The sequence below is a fragment of the Trichosurus vulpecula genome, chromosome 1 (genome assembly GCF_011100635.1).
Source record: "Trichosurus vulpecula isolate mTriVul1 chromosome 1, mTriVul1.pri, whole genome shotgun sequence".
NCBI classification, from domain to species: Eukaryota; Metazoa; Chordata; class Mammalia; order Diprotodontia; family Phalangeridae; genus Trichosurus; species Trichosurus vulpecula.
The window spans coordinates 492552816-492573704 of record NC_050573.1 but is presented as its reverse complement, the minus strand read 5'-3'; the positions used below and the strand labels follow the sequence as shown (position 1 = coordinate 492573704).

The 20889-nt window shown below is 35.3% G+C and overlaps 1 protein-coding gene across 4 annotated transcripts in view; it reads right to left on the bottom strand.

The window, feature by feature from the left end:
- Nucleotides 1-20889, bottom strand: part of MLLT3 (MLLT3 super elongation complex subunit) — a 297894-nt gene that overhangs the window by 40271 nt on the left and 236734 nt on the right. For all 4 annotated transcript variants that reach the window (XM_036738103.1, XM_036738120.1, XM_036738112.1 and 1 more), the window contains one exon: nucleotides 12426-12482. In XM_036738103.1, the coding sequence (XP_036593998.1) occupies nucleotides 12426-12482 (57 nt within the window). The remainder of the gene's footprint in view (nucleotides 1-12425; nucleotides 12483-20889) is intronic.

The window sequence follows — 20889 nt, the reverse complement described above, 5'->3', positions numbered from 1 at the left end:
CAAGATCACACAGCTAGTAAGTAACCTGAGGCCAGATTTGCACTCAGGAAGCTCAGTCTTCCTAACTCCAGGCCCAGAACTCTAGCCTTTGCCATAAGGAACCTCTCCTCTTTAAAATCACACTTCATCAATAGCTATCTCCTAGGCTAGAGCTTTATTATGGTCAACGCCATTTGGTTTTTAGATAGCTAAGTGATGCTATTGCTAGAGGGTTGTATTTGGAGTCAAGAACATCTTAGTTCAAACCTACTACAGATAATTACTAGCTGTGTGACTCTGGTCAAGTCACTTCTCTTAGTCTCAAATATAACACCTATTGCACAGGTTGCTATGAAGATGAACTTTGTTAACCCAGAGAAAGTACTTTACAAACCTTAAAATGCTATGCAAATGCTAGTGATGATGATGACAGGATGATGATAACACAAATACTTAAATAGGATGGAAAGAGAATTAGCTTCAGAGTCAGGAGACCCAGTTTTGAATTTAAAATTAATTAAGCACTTATTTTATGCAGAGAACTGTAGGAGAAATGTGGTGTTTAAATCACAGCCCAAGTCCTCCTTGAAAAAAGTCTAGTAGGGCTATATGATGTGTACACAAATAATAAATTCAAAATAAGAGCTAAGTTCATAAAAGAGATATAAATCAAGTGCTATCCTGAGGTGGGGGAGAATAAAGATCATTATCAAGTGGGAAGTTCGGGAGAGGGTTTGTATAACCAATGGTCTTTGAGCGAGGCTTTAGAGGAAAGACAGGATTTCCAAAAGAGATGAGGGTTAGCAATAGGAAATAATACGCGTAAAGAGAGTGATAAAGCAGTGGGTATAAAGCAGTCCTGTATGAGTGGACTATAAAAGTACAGGGAAGAGCACAGTATGAGTTAAGACCAGAAAGGAAGCCCAGCATCAGGTTATATAGCATCAGCTTCTGACTAGGCTAAGGAATTTTAGTTTTATTCATGGGCAATAGAAAAATCAATGAAGAATTCTGAGGGAGTGACAAGACAAGATTTGTATTTAATAAGGTCACATCAGATTACCGTGATACAGGAGTCCTCCTCAAATTCATGACCAATAATGGTCAAAACAAGGAAATTAACACTGATGAGAGGAAGCCCCAAAAGTCAGAATGCTGAGAAATTCAGGCTTAGACAAAGGGATTGTGACATAAGCATACACTGATTTTGAAGAAGAAAACTGTGAAGATGAAACATTCACGAGGAGGACCAGAACAGGATTGGTGTTGCGGATGGGCTGGGAAAGGAAGTACCATTGTGCCCAGAAAGAGCCAGCTTCCTAATGGGAACAGGACCAAGGGCTGGAATAAGCAGAAGTACCACCATGTAGGGATATCCCTGGTTTCAAGTTTCAGAAGAACCTGACCACTTTAAACCACAACAAGGCAACTCACAATTCCATCTATTCCCCTAAACAAAAATGGTGCAATCTCTTACAGCAGGGCTGTCCAAAATGCGGCCCGCCTACAAGCATAGAAATTTACATAAATGCTTTAGCAAACAAAGCCAGAGCTCTCGCTAAAATGGCAAATCAAAATATATTGTCTATTGTTTCAATAAAAACCTAAGGTTGGACAGCCCTGTCTTACAGGATCTAGTGGAGAAGTAACAATTCACTTATCCATTTGTATACCTCCAAATTGTCTTGCCATTCTGTCTTAATTAAATCGCTTACTATTTTATTTGTGGTTCATACACAAGCTCTGCTTACAAAATAATTATCCTCAAATATACCCTTGGAGTTAAGATAGTGGACTCGAGAATTTGGGAGAAGGAAGGAGACAGGTCATATATGTATAAAGAAAATTTAACTGTTGGTAACACATTTAAGTATAGAGAATGAGGCAAGAAGACCCCTTAAGAAGTAACAGGTAGTGATGAGAGCGCACAATGGGGCAATAAAAATACAGAAGAGGGAAGGCTAGAAGGCAAAGGTGAAAGGACTTATGGTAATATCAAATCTCCTTAACATATGCTATTTACCCAAAATGAAATCTCCAGGAATATGAGAAATTCATGGTTTCTTTACGTATGTTTTAGAGTACACATTACAGTCACTTGCTGAACTCTGTCCTCTTTTCTCCCATTGACTATGTTTACCTTGGCAAGTCAGAAAGGAATTTGGCATATTGGTTGGTCTCAGCTCAAGCTGGTACTGCTCCTGACTTAAGGTGACACTCTCCAGATGCATGATCAAAGTACAGGAGCAAAGAATGGATTAGAATGGCAATGGAAGCTGGGGGTGGTGACACATGCCTGTAATCCCTGTTTCTCAGCAGATTTGAGGTTGAAGTATTTTCCTTGAGTTTGGGGGTTCAGAACTGAAGTAGAACTAAAGGAAAGTGGGTGCAAAACCAACATGTTGAGCCTGTGTTGGATAATGGGGCAGGGGGAAGAAGAGGCACCAGGGTGCATAAGGAGGGGATAAATATGCCCAGGCCAGAAAAATGGAGCAGGTTAAAGTTTTGGTACTGATCAGTGGTGGGACTGAGCCTGTGACTGACTGAGATTGAGCCAGCCACTAAACTTCAAGGGTGGTTGAGATAGGGAGACCTACTTTCAAAACAAAAACAAATTTTAAAAATGAGACCAGTTAGGAGGCTGTTGCATTAGTCTAAACAAAAAGTCTTCGGAAAGAACAAGAAGTGTGTGTGTTGAGGGTAGGGTGAAAGATAGAAGATTAAAAACAAGAATAATTAGTAACTAGGTAGGGGAGAATGTGCGAGGGTTGAAGGTGAGCTAAAGCCTATGTGATTGGGACAATGAAAGTCAAATAAACATAAATTAAACAGAGGCAGGTTCAGGAGGAAAAATTCTGAATACTGTTTTGTCCCCTTTGTGTTAAAGGTTATCTATAAGGAGATATCCAATAAGTAGCTGAAAATATAGGATACAATACAGGATCAGAGGAACAGCCAGGACTGACTGTGTAGCTTTGGAAGTCATCTGCATAAAAATGTTCACCGAAGCCATGAGAGTCAATCAGAATGTCATGAGGCAATATGGAGAAATAGATGAGTGTTAAATTTTTTAGATAAGAGCTGGATTCAAATCCCTCCCCTTGGATTTACCAAATGTGTATGTGTTTGTAAGAGAAGAATAGAAAGAAGAAGAGAGAAAAAAAAGACAAAGTCCATGCTTGGCCTTTCAATACAATATAGGACATGAAACTATGATTCTGCAGTCATCAAAGTGTAATGTGAATGGACTAATCCCAGCATCAAGCTATGATCCTAATGCAGTCTCAAATTACTACGCTAGAGTCAGCCTTACCAATGTCAGACCCCACGTATGTTAAATCAACTTAATTCAACAAGAGCCTTCTAGGTGAAGTGCACTGCTATGATAAATAATGGTTTAGGGAGTAAAAAGGAAATGGGATGGTTGCCTTAGTTCATATGGGGAAATTAGGTAATAGGAAGATATTGCTATAGGCAAAGTTCTTTTACGAAAATCTCTTAATACAGTGGTTCTCAAAGTGTGGTTTGGAGAATCCCAGGGGTCCCTAAGACCCTTTCAGGAGGCCTATGGAATCAAAATTATTTTCAAAATGCTAAGATATTTCCATTTTTAATATGGCAAGTATAAAATCCACATCAACAAATCTCTTTGGCAAGGGAGTCCTAAATAACTTTTAAGAGTATAAAGGTATCCTGAGACCAAAATATTTGAGACCTCTCTCTTAAAATACAGCAAAACTTGTAGGAAACCACTTTGAAGAATATCCCATATGGAAAGCAACAGGGCAAAGTAGAAAGCACACTAAACTCAGAGTCAGGGGAGATCTGGATTGGAGTCTTACTGACACTTATTATCTGTGTAACTACAGATAAAGTATTTAAATCTTACTGAGCCTTAGTTTTCCCACTTATAAAATGAGAATAGTAATAACAGATGTCATAGCTGCCTCATAAGATTGTGTTGATATGCAATTAAGATAAATGTGCATAATGGAGTTCACAAATAATAAGGCATTACATAAATAACAAATATTGTTATCATTAATGTCCCAGCTCCAACCCTTCACTTCTCCCATACTTTGCGAGCTCTTTGGGTAGAACTTCCTTTGCCCAGTGGGAGATATGACAACTGAAGGTGATAAAGCTTTAGAATATAAGCTTATTTCAGTACTTTAGAGGAAAGGATGATGGAAGAGTACATTACAAAGTTGGAAGAGTGAGTTAAGGAAAATGAGCCTGCAAAAGACCTAGGTATACTATTGTGCTATAAGAAACGGTGAGCAGGATGGCTTCAGAAAAACCTGGGAAGACTTCAGTGAACTGATGCAAAGTGAAGTGGGCAGAACCAGAACATTGTACGTGGTAACAGCAATATTGTAATGATGATCCACTATGAAAGACTTGGTTACTCTGATCAAGACAATGATGTAAGAAAACTCCAAAGAATTCTAGATATAAAATGCTATCGAGAGAGAGAGAGAGAGAGAGAGAGAGAGAGAAAGAGAGAGAGAGAGAGAGAGAGGTAGGTGTGATGAATTCTTAAGTACAAATTGAAGCATACTTTTATTTGCTCTTTACTTTTCTTGGGATTTGGGGGTATTTTCTTTAGCAACATGGCTAATATGACTTCAAATGTATAATAGATATCATACTATTTGGCTTCTCAAGGGATGAAGGACAGGCAGAAGGGAGGGAAAGAATTTCAAACTCAAAAAAAATTTTAATGGATGTTAAACTTTTTACTTGGAATTGGGAAATATTTAATGAAGTAAATTATATACCTCTGTGAAGAGAGAGAGAAAGAACGAGAACAAGAACACACTAGGCATGAGATCCAGCTAAAGAAGAACATACTGAGAATATTTCATCACTGATTTAGACTTAGAAGGAATGTTAGAAATTATTATGTCCAACCCCTTGACTTTATAGGTAAGGAAAGTGAAGTCCAGAGAGGGGACAGGTATGCTTCAATATGTACTCAGAGTTCATCAGTTCATGTTGTCTCTCTCTCTCTCTCTCTCTCTCTCTCTCTCTCTCTCTCTCACACACACACACACACACACACACACACACACACACACACACTCTCTCTCTCTCTCTAGCACTTTTTTATGAGTCCTTTGGAACTTTCTTGGATCACTGTCTTGATCTGATAAACTGCAGAGTCAGAATTAGAAGTAGAATCCATATTCTCTGACTCTAAATCCAACATTCTTTCCAATAAAGAAGGAAAACAAATATATGTGAAGTGCAACAGATCTATTGGCTTTTCAGGAGTGATTTATTACTATCATTCTTTAAAAAATAATAGCTGCTATTTACATTGTGCTTTAAGTCACATAAAGCATTTTCCTGGCAAACACTATGTAAAACAAGTAGTAAAAATATTATTACCTCCATTTTACTAGTAATGAAGGTAAAGATCAGAAGGATGAAGTGGCTCACCTGCATCTACACACAGCTAATAAACAGCAGAATTAGGACTTGAACCCAAGCCCTCTGACTCCAAATCCAGTGCTCTTCCCACTATGGTACATTTCTCTTATTCTCTCTAATTCAAACCCTCATTAAAGCATACAAAATCTGTGGGCAAATGTATGACAAAATGTGACCAGCTCTTATATTTAATCAACAAGCCTCTACCCTTGCGTAAGGTGTTTACTGATATGATACTTAAAAGTGGGAAAAAATAATCTGATTTTTTTTCATTGATCAATATATTTCCTATTAGAAAATTTAATTAGGCTCCTTTATCTAACATAAATTTCATTCACGGATTAAAGTTTCATGACTCCCAAACTCTAATTTTTAACTGTATTTTATATGTATGTATGTGTATACACACACACACACACACACACACACACACACACACACATATATCTGAATAAATCCCTAATCATTCATAGGATATAAAAGCAAGGGGGAGAAAAAGACCAAATATTATAGATAGTCACACAATAGTATTTCTGAACTTCAAAAGTACAGAGAGTGCAGCTGGGGAGTAATATATTTTCTGTACCCTTGGTAAGTTAAATTTGGTTTGGCAGAGAACTTTCAGGGATAGATAAGGCTCTGTAAGTAAAACTCTGCAGTTTTAGCCAAAGAAAACAGTCTGTAGATTTGATGACTATACTTGATTTATTAGAACCATATGCAATGCCTTTTGATCTTCTAGATCCAGTAAGCCAACAGATTGATATTTATCAGGAATATGCTATATGTAAAGAAGTCTTAATTTGACCACAGTGTTGTGAATAATATAATTATGCCAACACCTGCATCCCACTGACAATAACTATGTTATACTAAATTTGACCAATACATACAGGCTTAGCATCTGTGAAAGGCCTTTTGGGAAACATTAATATTACATATATTTTTAAAATGGAAATAAGCTTGGCGCTAAATACTGTTATCAAAGCAATTGCCTACTTGTAGTGGAGAAAGTATAAAATTGGTACATTTGAAACACGAAGGAAATAAAGGAAATAAATTCAACCTCTTGAATTTACTAGTACATACCTGGCCTCAGTTTCCTCATGCATAAAATGGACATCAATAGACTATAGTAGCTGCATCGGTGTGTCTATATGTAATTTAAAGTTTCAAGCGTCTACCTACAATTCAAGCCTTATTTCAGTATATGTCCCTTTTGCATACTATATATTCAAACTCAACTGGAGCACTAGCTAATCCCCAGATTCAACACCACATCTTTTGCCTGTAGGCATTCATATGTGCCTTCCTAATGCATGAAAAGCAATCCTTCATTTACATTTATCAGAATCCATGTTTTACTTTGAGATTCAGCATAGGTACAGTCTTTCTGATCTAAGAGAGTAACTTTACAAAGAACACCAAGGCAATTTTTTCATCTATACCAATAAGAAATCCATGAGCAAGTGTGGATTCCTATTGTCCAATTAAGATGACAGTCATGGTTTCCTGAATAATATGTAATTCAGAATTATGCTGAATTTAACTTAATATAATGAATTCCGGGGACACCGAAGTTCATTTGCTGTTTTTCCAGGTATGCATTCCTCCCAGACACACAACCTACTTATGGGCTCAACACATTAGGGAAGCTAGTTCCTGATTCCATTTAGGATATCGTTCCCCTTGATGGAAGTCTTTATTATTTCTACTCATACATATACAATGTAATTGACTATTTTGAAGTACACTGATAATTTTATTTGTTTTAACTTATTAGGGGCAACTAAGTGGAACAGTGGATAAGAGTGCTGGACCTGGAATTAAGAGGAAGAGTTCAAATCTGGCCTCAACCATTTACTACCTGTGTGAACCTGGGTAAATCACTTAACCTGTTTGCCTCATTTTCCTGAACTCTTAAATGGTGATAACAACAACGAGGACCAAATGAGGTAATATCTGTAAAGCAATTAGCAGAGTGTCTGCAAGACAGTAGGCACTATGTAAATTCTCAGTTCACTTTTCCTTCCCTCTTCTCCATCCTTCCCCATCATATTCACTCTTTGGCTTTTTGTAAGAAAGTCTTGTCCTTCCACTTATTTTTATGGTAGCCCCCCAAAACAACCAAATACATACATCTTATTAAATTCCAGAGGTGGAAGGTCCATGCATGTGCTAAACAGAACATATTTTCAGACTTTTTCAATGTATTATTAGTTCTGATCAATTTTTTCTCCTTTTTTTGTCCTTTAAAAATATTCATCACATGAAATGGCTCTATGAGAGGGAAAAGGGGTATAGCATGCTAGGGAAAATTCTGGTAATATTAAAGAAAATCGAAAGGTATCAATTAAAAATTTAATTTACTACCTTGGCATCTCAAGATTCTAATGGTTGCCATTAAAGACCCAACTATAAAATGTTAACTAGGAAAATTAAGACTTAACATCAATTAGATTCTGCCATATGTGTGGATTATAATGTCCACAATTTACTTGCATAATGCTTTAAGTACAAAACATTTTACATATATTATCGCATCAAATGAGATGACAGTATAAAGAAACAACCAACTGAGGTAGGTACTACAGACACTATTACCTCCATTTGATCAATTTAAACTAATGAATATAGAAATAAAATACCTAACACAATAGCCTAACAGGCCTTATCTCAATTCTCTCCTCTTTCTTCCAGACATATTAACCAATCTTATTGTTCATGTTTGGAGAATCCTTCTGCCATCCAGCGATTAGAGGATAAGCTTTTGCTACTGTCCCATATGTACTCAGAGATCATCTATTTTACATCTTCAGGAAAATATTTTTCAGAATTAAAAGTAATGAAGAGAATTTGTTTACAATACAAATGGCAGATTTAGAATTGATGATGTTATGCCAACCAGCCATGGTGTATGACTGCAGAAGATATGTTTCAGAAGAAGAAATCAAAACTACCTATAGTCATATGAAAAAAAATGCTTGAAATCACTACTAGTTACAGAAATGCAAATTAAAATAATTCACACCTATCAGATTGGCTAACATGACAAAAAGAGAAAATGACAAATGCTGGAGCAGATGTGGAAAAATTGGGCCACTAGTGCACTGTTGGTGGAGTTGTACACTTTACCAGTCATTCTGAAGAACAATTTGCAAATATACCCAAAGGGCTATAAAACTGTATGTAGCCTTTGAAAATCATTACTAGCCATGTTTTCCAAAGAGATAAAAAGAAAAAGGACCCATATATAAAAAAATTAAAATATTTATACAACAGCAAAGAACTGGAAATTTGAGGGGATGCCCATTAACCGGGGAATGGCTGAATAAGTTGTGATATATAATTATGCTGAAACACTGTTGTGCTTTAAGAAATGATGAACAGAACGGTTTCAGAAAAACCTAGGAAGATTTATATGAATTGATGCAAAATGAAGTAAGCAGAACTAGATCATTGTATACAGTAACAGCAATACTGTAACACAATCAACTATGGATGACTTAGATACTCTGATTAATACAATGATCCAAGACAATTCCAAAAGACCATGATGAAAAATGCTATCCACCTCTAGAGAGAGAACTGATGAACTGAGTACGGACTGAAGCATAATTTCACTTTTTTCATTTTTCTTTCTTGGGGGGAGAGAGATGGTTAATATTGAAACATGTTTTGCAAGATTTCCTATATATAATTTCTGTCATATTGCATGCCTTCTCAATGGCATGCAATCTTAATCTCAATTCTCTTTGTATCAGAGAAGTCTGATTTTTTTTTCTTTTTCTTTTATGGGGTGTTTGCAGTACACATATATCTTATGCATTTCTGAGTTTCTAAATGTTTTTCTGTGTCATCTGGGGCTTCCAAAAAACTCCCCCCAAATTCCCACGTAATTTCTTATGCCAATCTATGATATATCAAAAGTGTGGTGGGGAAAGTCACAATGTGGAAGGAATAATTATACTTTATGGTCCAAACAAAACAGACTACTTTTCATTCCCTGAAAACCTCCTCCCAGCTTAAGTTCTTACTCATCTTTGAAAGTTCAATTTAAATGCTTTCTTCTCTAAGTTTTCTCTAATTTCCCCAAATCTGTTATGACTTATCTGCCCCTTGGCCTCACAACATTACTTTGTGCCTCTCTTGTACACCAAGGATATCTTTTTTGCAATATCATTATTAGACTACAAGCTTTATGAAATCCGGGATCTTATGTTATCTAATCTATTTCCCTCTAGTGACTTGGATAGTGTATGACATACAACACTCACTTGGTAATTATTTATTACACTATTATTAAACACAGACCTTCACCAGTAAAACAACCAGTTTCTTACTAGATCAGTCACTAATTCCTTTGATCCAGGAAAGTCTTGAATTAAATGACAGAAGCAGAAAAGGAAGCAATAATCTTAGGGTGACTGGAAATTACTACAAATAGAATATCCAACCTCAATTTTAACCCCATACAGGAATGTCACATATCTGTTGCTTCAAAAATCCAAGAACACAAGTTTATTATTATTATTATTTTTAAAAAGCAAAAAAAAAAAAGTTTCTGATTAGCTAAGAATCAATGTCATAAAATTTATGTACCAAACTTAATTCATGTAGGAAACCATAATGACCTTTACTCAGAGTATACTTACTCTTACTTGACTTAGAATTCTAATTATTGTACTGGTCTGGTTGACGAGACCAGAAACAATTACAAGTACATTTGCTGAAAGCAGTGAAAAGGGGGAAGCTGATAACAGTGTTGTACAATAGAAAACAGTAATAGAGGTCTGGAAATCAGCAAACTTGGGCTCAAGTCTCAGCTCTACTAGTTACTACCTGTGTGACTAGGGAAGTCAGTGAACCTCTCTGATGTCATTTTCTTCATATGTAAATGAGAGCTCTGGGCAAGATGATCCTGAAAGTCCCTTATAGCATTAAATATAAGAAATGTGAGATACAAAATGTAAACCTAAAAAGCAAGGAAGAAGACCCAAATATAAATGGAAGAACTAGAAAAAACACTGCATTTGGGGGTATTATGAGGCAGTTTACTTAGAAGTCCTTGGCAATACTGCAGTTATCAAGTGGCACTAAATTACCCTCTAGACAACTGGAATAAGGTGCCAAATTATTAAATCTCTTCCTCGGTCAGCCAACCTCTTGAACCCCACCACTCACTGAATTCCACCAAGCAAAATTAGTCTTAAGAAAGAGGACTCCAAACACAAGCCATAATCCTAAATTGAGAAAGCAACTTTCTGTTATCTACAGGGCAGGACTTTTGATGGAGAATTGAATTATCCCTTAAAAAGGGATGCTTCCACTGACCTATATACCTGGTTGAATCTGTAAGAAGGCATGGTGTTGCCTATAAGCCTTAAGAGAAAAACTCTAAACAGGGCTCAATCCTGGCAAGAAGGAAGATGTGACCTGATCAGACAGAGTAAAGTAGCAGTAGCCAGGGCTAAAAATATAGGATTTCTGAGAGGCCTTGCTTTTTCCTATCCTTCTTTCTATCTCTTCCTGGTTAACAGAGGTACAGAAGGCTACCTTCTCTTCTTCCTCCAGGAGGGCAAAAACAACTCGTTGGCTATCTGACTCTTCTTGAGAGCCTATCTAGGCCTAGGATAGATATTAATAAATTATCCATTTACAATATTTTTGCAAGAATGTCTTTGTGTCATATCTTTAGGGTGATAGAGATTTCAAAATTAAATTTTCTTTTTAATTATAATTGTGACAAAACATCAAACATGTAAATTTCCATGGGGGAGAAACAAAGCTAGAGGCAAATATACAAGATTCTAAAATGTATATGAAATTCTTGTATGTGACTTTCTATGACATTCAACTTTTTTTAAAGTATATATTAAATTCAACATGTTATTAGGAACACTTCCCTCTCTCTGTAATCCCTTCTGAACTTTTCTGCTGCCTGTGTTTTTTCTTAAATATTTCATCGGCATTGCTTTCTTTCTTTTTTTTTCCCACTAAGACTATCCCACCAACTATTCCCACAATTCTCCACCCAAAAGACGAAAGCCCTCCTTTGTAACAAATAAGTATAGCAAGAAAAACAAATATAAAAATATACTGGTCAAGTGTGAAAATATGGTTCATTCTGCATCCACAGACCCACTACCACTGCCAAAAAGTAGCAGGTACACTTCATAAGTTTTGAGGTGTGGCCACTTGCTGTGATCATAGCTCTTAAATTTTTTAAAGGTGTTTTCCCACATTTCCCTCATTTAAGTCTTATGCAATGCTTATAATCAGGCAGTCACTGAACAATTTTTTTTCCTGTCATAATATCTTTGAAGTATTGATTTTTATGTATAGGTAGGAGAATACCTTATTGGGAGAGAGCCTTTAAGGTAGTATTTTGTTCTAACAAATTAATTGCTCTTTCATAATCAGCAAATAGTAAGTGCAATAGGCATTTGTATTTTCTACATCCTTCTGTCAACTGTTAAATAATCATGATAGAGTCCATTAATGAGTGTCTAAGAAAGCCTGCTGGTTCCCTACTAATACACTTGGACTGAGTATGTCCTTAATATGGTAGACATGGAAGGGTTTCAATCTGTTTCAGCGGAGGAAACATCCAAATTGATGAGCTTTCAGATCGATCCATTTTCCTATGTAAATATTTGAGTTGCATTAAAATAGTTAAAATGATGAAAGTTTTAGAATTCAGAAGAGTATCTAGAAAATTCTCATATATTATACTTCATCAGGACTGTGAAGCTTCTTATTGACAGATCTTTAACCTTTCTGGGCCTCACCTCTAAAACTGGGGGGCAATGAGGGCGAAGAACTAGATCATCCAGTGATATAGAATTCTATATAGATACACTAAATCTATTATCCTATTATTAGACCTACATCTACAGATACCCCAGGATGGAGTGAAGCTATGTAGGCTCTTCAACTTCTTTGAAAGGCAAATGTCTCTAATGGAAAGGATACAATGAAATATTACATTGGAATGAAAAATGACCTACCTCTCTCATCTTCCAGTCAGGATTCTCCAAATCTTCTGAAAGATCTGCAGGATGTCCCTGTCAACAATAAAAACACACAGTCAAGAAAGTGGGGGACAGCAAATGCTGCTTCAGCATCATAAGGTATTAATCTGTAAGTGATAACAGGTGATATATCTATGATGCACACATACTGAAAACTTACACAACCTTACTTATTATTCTATTTTGTCCAGCTAGCCAACATGAAACAATTATCATGCTTTGAAAAAGTAAAAGATAATTAAGCTATCTATACTTTTGGGAATTGTGTATTAGCCCACCAGATTCTCATAAAAGAGATAAGATTGAATGACTTTAATGGTGAGCTTGGAGGCAACATTTCCAAAGCACTTCATATAAAATATATAGCTTTTAGTCAAAGAAAATGATGGCTGATTTGATATTATTCCATTAAAAAGGACATAAAGGAAAATCTATCAAGATATTTGGCGGTAGAAAGTAATAAGTTTAAATAATGTATAAAGAAAATGATATTAATAAAAACACCTGCATATTTTGTTTGGTTGTTCAATTCAAACTTCAAAGCATACTACACAAAGCAAGAGAAATAATATAGGCTGCAAGTTACATTATTGTAAAATAAAAGTAGAATTTCTCTATACACAATGGTCAAGTAATCTAAATCACTGCTATATCCTATTACACTCAATTCCTCTCCTTTTGTATGCAAATAAAGCCTCCTTGCTAAGAGTAAAAAAAAAATATCAGTTAGAAAAATCACTACCTTTTTCTTCCTTTCTACAAATCTGCCAAGTATTTTGACAAAGTAGATGCCACTCTGCTACCAGGAACACAAAAAAGAAATCTCTCAAAATACATACATGCAAGAGAATAGATGTATCTTTTGTGACAACAAGAAGTTCAAATTAACTACCAGTAGTGAAACCACTTGGAAATTGTATATAAGTCAGACTGATCAAGAAACTTTTTTTAAATCAAAATTTAAGTTCACACATATCTGTATCTAACAACTGAAAATCATGTCTCATTTTTATTGAATTAAAACTGAAAGCACTGATTAAATATAGTTTAGTTCACAACTATCCATTAATAGCAAATTTTACCTAGTTACTTAATGTACTATTGAATAATGACAACTGACAATAATAGTTATTACTCTGGAAGTATTTCCTGGAAGAAATTCAAACAAATTTTCAATTCTGGGAAAAGAAACATCCAAGCTCACATCTATCATTGATTCACATAGTTCCAATTTCTTCCCTGAATTTCTGCTCAGTAGGATAACTAACAAAATGGGTAGGATTGGGATGCAGGACTTTCAATTTTTATTCTAAAGATTGTCTTTTCAAAATGGGTACCTGCTTTCTGTGAATGATAATTAGTTGCAAGTTGAAGGTTAAAGAAGACAATCTCCATCAATTAATAGAAACAGGCTTTCTCATTGTCTGTGGTGAGAAAATATCTTAGCTAGTTCTAGATAATCTGAAAGAAAGCATGATGAAAAGACTGTCTACTAACTAGAATCAGTCTAAGGCACAGATTCTTAAGCTGGAGTTAACCTCATACATACATACAAAAGTAAATACAAAATAATTTGCAGAGAAGGCTTTCATTGTGCTTGGTTTCCTTTGTAATCCTATATATTTTATAGATCTAAAAATATTATTGAGAAAAGGGGTCTATAGATTTTGCCAGACTGCCAGGGGAAGCATAACCCACCTCCCTCAAAAGTTTAAGAATCCCTACTCTACAGCCACCCTCATATGTAAGCGTATTATCTTGGATTCAGGAGAGACCTGGATTTGAATCCTGCCCCCAACACTAACTAGTTACTCCTATCTTATCACCCCTCTGCCAGATACCAGGGCATGTAGGTGGATAGAACACTGGGCTTAGAATCAGGAAGACTCACCTTTCTGAGTTCAAATCCTGCCTTCAGACACTTATTAGCCATGTAACCCTGGGCAAGTCCCTTAACCCTCTTTGCCTCAGTTTCCTAATCTGTAAAATGAGCTGGAGAAGGAAATGGAAAACCATTCCCATATTTTTACCAAGAAAACCCCAAATGGAGTCACAAAGAGTTGGACACAACTGAAATGACTGAACAACAAGCCAGATACCATTCCTTTTGCACTCTTTCCCTTTTCTTCTTTCATATGCAAGTCACAACCTCCCCAAGCCTAAATTTCCCTGTTTGTAAAATTGGGGCGATAATATCAATGGTACTTATGTTACAGTATTATTGGAAGGATCAAATGAAAATTTTCAAAGGACTTTATAAAACTTTGAGTTCAAAATGAAAATGAGCTCTTTATGTTACTGATAATTTTTACCCTTGAATAAATTCATCAATGCATCAAATTCTAAGCTACAGGTATTAATATTCTACATGTAGGCAGGAAAGTGCAATGGATAATATAATAGAAAACCTGAAATTTTCAAAAAGTGATCCTATATTCAATTCAGCTATAATTAGAGAAATGGTGTAAGGATGCTATTAGTCAAAGAACCGCAGGAACAAAGATGAATGACTATGAGAAGACATCCAGCTTACTACAGCCTTCAGGCATGACCACACTTAATTCATTCCAGGCAGATAAATTATTATTTTTAAAGATCTCTAGGGAAAGAGCTCCTATAATGTCTCAAAATAATATGCTTCAGTGTTTAAATACCCACAATGCTGGGAAATAATCCCATCTAACTGAACTTATCCCACTTCCTCCCTTGCTGAAGCTTGAGGTTATTTTTCTTCTCAATGGAAAGTTCCACTGTATCCTTTTCATTAGGTGCAATCACTTTCAACAAAATTCAAAGGCAGCATCAAGTAACAAGACCATGGGATGTGATCAGAAGATCTGGGTTTTAGTTCCAGTTTTGACATTTACTAGCTGTGTGAAAGTGCAAAAGCCATGGGCTTCAGCTTCCTCATCCATGAAATGAAAATGCCTGATAAGAGCTGCTGTTAAAAGGAAACTTCTGTAAAACATTTTATATGTATATCTTGACCAAACCACCACAGAATGTATACTAAAGATCATGTCTATGTAAGAAGTCATATATAAAAGATGATATCAATTACATGCATGCCCTGAAAAATGGGCACATTAGTTATATAGTAGACAGTAGATGGAACAAGTAAGGTGGTTCAGGGATGCCTCAATATACTGGAAAAGAGGAAGGGTATATAAATCCCTAGTGAAGGATTTGGCAGGAGCCAGGGGGAAGGAAAAAATAATCATAAAGGACAGTAATTGTTAGCAGGGAAGGCTTGGTTTACAATTTATAGAGATGGAGGAAATGCTCATACCAATGAAATTTTATGGTTTAACAAGTATCAAACTACAATTAAGCTCAATTTTTTATTTAAAAAATTATGGTAACGAAAAAGAGATAGCTCTTTGAATAAGACTGACGTAAAGAAAAATATCCTTAAAATGAGGATAATTTAAAAGTGTACATGGCTGCCTTCTTCAACATGGCCAGCAGCTTGTCATTAGATACATTTTGAGGTACGTTCTGTTGACATAGAGGTTGGATTAGATAGTCTCTGAGAGCCATTCTCATACAGAAATTCTGTGTTTCTATTATTTCTATATCAATGTCTTTTGAAAAAAATTCCATAGAGAAAGCTTAAAGATTGCTAAGAGGAAACAAAGGCCAGTAACATTTTAAATTTCTTTTTCAAAAGCACAGTGTCTTAAATGTAGCTGCCACTTAATAAATGTATAATTTTAAAATGCGTATTGTTGAGTGAAGAAGACCATGAGTTTATTCATCTAAGACAGTGGAGATGTTCCCTCAAGGATTCAGAATAGAGAGAACAATGAGTATACGAGTGTTGGAAATAACTATGATTAATAAATCAATTAGCAATTAATTATAAATAATAAAAAATATACATTAATAAGAATGGAAGTTACTGAAGTTCTGTTATTAGTGAACATTAGGATTAATTGATTTTTCACTAACATTTATTTAGTATTATTTTCCCATTTACATCCTTTTCTTCTATGAATATATGTGTGTGTGTATATATATGTATGTATGTATGTGTATACACCCACATAGAAATTGATATATTTCTATAAATAGACACACACACATATAAAATGTGGATATACTACCATCAAAATAGAGTTTATACCTACAGAATCAAATATAAACCCCTGTTTGGCTTTTAAAGCCCTTCATAACCTACCCTTCCCATGCTTCAAGTCATCTTTCACCTTATTCCCCTCCTTGTTCTCTGAAAGCCAGTTAACAATGGCCTCTTTGCTGTTCCTTCCACAAGACACACCATCTCTCAAATTCTGAGAATGTTTGCTGGCTGTCTCCCCAAGCCTAGAATGCGTTCCCTCCTTGGTTCTGCCTCCTAGTTTCCCTGGCTTCCTTCAAGTCTCAGCTAAAGTCCTACCTTCTGCAAGAAGGTTTTCCCAGATCCCCTTAATTTTGCTGCCATCTCCCTATGACTACTCCAAATTTATCCTGTCTACATATTGTTTGTACATAGGTGTTATCCTATTGTCTCCTCCATGGACTAGGAACTCCTATTTTCTAGGACTTTACTTGGTTTTTCAGTAATTGAAAATTTGGCATCTTTTCACCAGATTTTTAATTTACTCTGTTGTAATCATTGTGCATATTTTTCTTTTGGATCAGCTTATTTCATTCTGTATCCATTCATACAAATCTTCTCATGTTTCTCTGAAATCCTCATATATGTGATTACTTACTATACAATAATATTTTATGATATATGATATTACTTACATATGATCGAGGTGGGGTTTTTTTGGCCATTCTCAAATCAATGGCCTTCAGGTTTATTCCTATTTACTTACTACAATAAGAAGAGCTGGTGGGATCTGTTTTGATTGCCGTGGAATATATACATCCCTTGGATCATTAAAGGGTAAAAATAGTTTAGTCACTTACCTTGAATGATTTCAAATAGATATCCAAAACACATTTGGACCAATTCACATTTCCAACAACACTAGTACTATTGTGAATGGAGTGACAACTCCATGGTTTCCCCACCAAAAAGTGACTAAACTAATCACGGTATAAAAATTTAATGAAATATAGCTGCAGAGTAAGAAATGACAAATATGAGTAATTCAGAAAAGCATGAAAAGATATATCAACTAGAACAGACTAAAAGAAGCAGTACCAGAAAAAAAATATACACAGTAACTATAAGAATGTAAGTCAAATGCTGTGTAATTTTGATGACAAAGCTTGGCACCAGCAATGACTTGAGAAAATGAACATTTACTCCCTGCATTGCAGTGTTAGGGTACTACTGACGTGGAACTATATACATTCTATTAAATGTGACCAAAATATTGGTTAGGTTGACTAAACTGCTTCTCATTTCTTTTTAATTTTTTGTGGCAAGGAATGACTCTCTGACTAAGGGGCTGAAGGAAAGATAATTGAAAAGTGAAAGTGTTGAAATAGCAAAAGGACTCGATAAAAATTGCTTTAAAGAATAACATATCAGTGTGCCTACTTCTCATAGCCTGTGCAATATACTGTGTTTGCATTCTCTGAACATTTGCAAGGTATGAGATAAACAGCAAAGCCATTTTAAATTTCCTTTCTATGAGTGATTTGGAGTATGTTTTCAAAGGGTATTTTATAGTCATAACAATGATTCTTCTTTTGCAAACTTTTAATTCTTATTATGAAAAATAGTTTCCTATTCCTTTAGGAACATCTTTCTGCTATGTACTTGACTCAATCCTTTCCATATCTGGAACAAAGCAGAATTACTTGTGTTAACAATAAAACTGAAAATAATGTATGTGCACAATAATTAAGGAATGGCTCAATAAATTATGGTATATGCGCATAATGGAATATTGTTTCACTGTAAGGAATGATGAATATGAAGAATACACAGAAACTTGAGACCTGTATCAATTAATGTAAAGAAAGTAAACCTAAAAAACCAAAATATAAAAGGATTACACAAAAAGTAAATAAAATCAAAAAGGAGTGGGTATTAATCAAATAAAACACTCAATGTTATCATAATGTAAAATTTGAAGGACTTCGGCTAAACAATGAATAAACCAACTGTTTTGATGGAAATTTATTTTGTAGGACACTAACATCAAAAGAGGTAAGCATTTTCTTAAAAAAAAATAACTAATGTATGTCAGTTGACTGCCATAAGGGTCTTAATAAATACTTGTTGAATTTAATTGAACTATACCTTTATTTTCCTTTAACATAATGAAAAAGGCCCTGCTTTTTGTCTGAGCGTGCTTGAAAAAGAATGAGGTCAGACATATTAATAAATGGCTGTGTTGTATCTCACTTTTAAAAAATAACAATATCTTCTATGCTTTATTAAAATATTTGAAGAACATTAGGTTTAAGTGATCCCAAATATTAATAAACTGCATTCTCTTTGAATGTACCACTTAGTAGGAACAGATAAACTTTAATTTTAGAGGAGGAACTGTTCTGGTAACAAGAAGAAAATCTGATATCCCTTATTTATGATGTTCTAGGAATTAACAGTGACCAAATTTAAAACATCTAATCATTTTTCTCTGACTACTTGACACTTTTTTCTTTTTAGCAAGCATGAAAATATATTAAATTATGATTATTATTGATTAATAAGATTTATGGTTCTTGCAGAACAAAACTACAAATGATTTATAATGATTTAAATTAGCTATTTCTCACAGCAATGCTACACATTAGTCTGTTACCACTGCCCCCCTACTTTCTGAAAGAGAAAACTGACACATAAAGTTTCAGCACTGTCACAAGGGTACAGGTTCAGATTCCAGTGTAAGAAACTATAATAATGATGGTGATGATGATAACATTTATATAGTAATAATCATAATAACATGTAGACAGTGCTTTAAAGTTTGAATAGTACTTGATAAATATTATATCATTTTATTGTTATAAGAACCCTGGGAGGTAGGTGTTATTTCTGTTCCCATTTTTAAGAAAAGGAAACAGACAGGGAGACTTAGCCAGGGTTATACAGCTAGTCAGAGTCTAAAGCCTGATTGGAAATCAGATATTCCTGACTCTCAGTGCTCTATCCACTGTATGATCTGGTTTCCTCAATAGTAAAAGACACAGAGATGAGAAAAAAATATGAGGCTCTCTATCAAAGCTCCAAGTATTTTTCCAACCATATTCTAAAAGTTGTGCTGTTTATCCTGTCATTCAGCACAAAGAAGCAAGAAGTCCATGGTACAGAAGGAAAAAGTGGGTAGTTTAATGGAACCATTCTCTCAACACACCCCAAGCAACATTTTAATGGTAATGCAATGGGAAGATCCTTCCTATCCATTAATAAGCTTGAGTCACGTGGAGGCTGTGGTGGGAGGAGCTTGCCCAACAGATGGAGCAGGAAGGGGTAGAGCAGGAACTGAGAGTAAGGTGGAGTTGAGGGGGGGAAGGAGCAGGCGCAGGCACAGGCAGAGCAGCTAGCATGAGTGAGAGGGAGGCATTTTGCCTAAGGGAGCTTACCTGTGGGGAGATCGGACAAAGGTAGGCTTGGGGATAGAGGTTCTCTCAGCATGGGTAATATGTATGCATTTCTTTGTTACTATGGTGGATTTGGCTTTCTGGTATCTGAATAAATATCTCTGTTTCCTCTTTGCTCAAGAGAGTCTATTATATTTTGCAATTCAAACCTGGGAATACACCTGCATATTCATAGCAGCTGCTGTGGGTATCACATTGGTGATATAAACATGAATGTTGGGACAATCACCAGACTCAGGGTTGGATCTGTGAAAGCTTGTAGACACAAGAGTGGCTTATTGGTGGAGAATTAATCATTATTAGTAGTAATATTGACTCATGAGGTTTACCATCCATTTTACACTATTAAAATGGGCTGAATTGGAGTCAAAGAGACTAGGTTTAAAATTCCTGCAGTTGACAGCTAGACGTCTGCTCACTGGCAAATAATCACTTTATGTCTGAGAGCCTCAGTTTCATCTCATATAAAATGGAGATAATGAGACCTGCAGTATCTACTTACCTCACAGAATTGCTGGATTCAATTGAGATCATGCTTATAAAATGCTTGCAAATTTAAAAAGACTACTAATTCAATAACTATTCAATAATAATAGTCATTGATATTTACATAATAATCTAAAGTTTTGCAAAGTGCTTTGTGTTTATTATCTTAATTGAGTCTCACAACAAACAATTCTAGGAGATAGTTACTACAATTATAATTATTCCTCCCCTGTGTTAGGCACTGTGGATGTAAAGACAAATACAACATTCCCTGGCCTCTGAGAGACTTATCTTCTACTAAAAGAAAATGATATAAACATGGAAAACTAAATATAAAATATATAAAATAGAGAATTGTCTTATTTTAAAGGGAGGAGATAACAACAGGATCAGGACTTTATATTGGAGTTGTCACTGGAGCTGAGCCTATAAGTATGCTTGG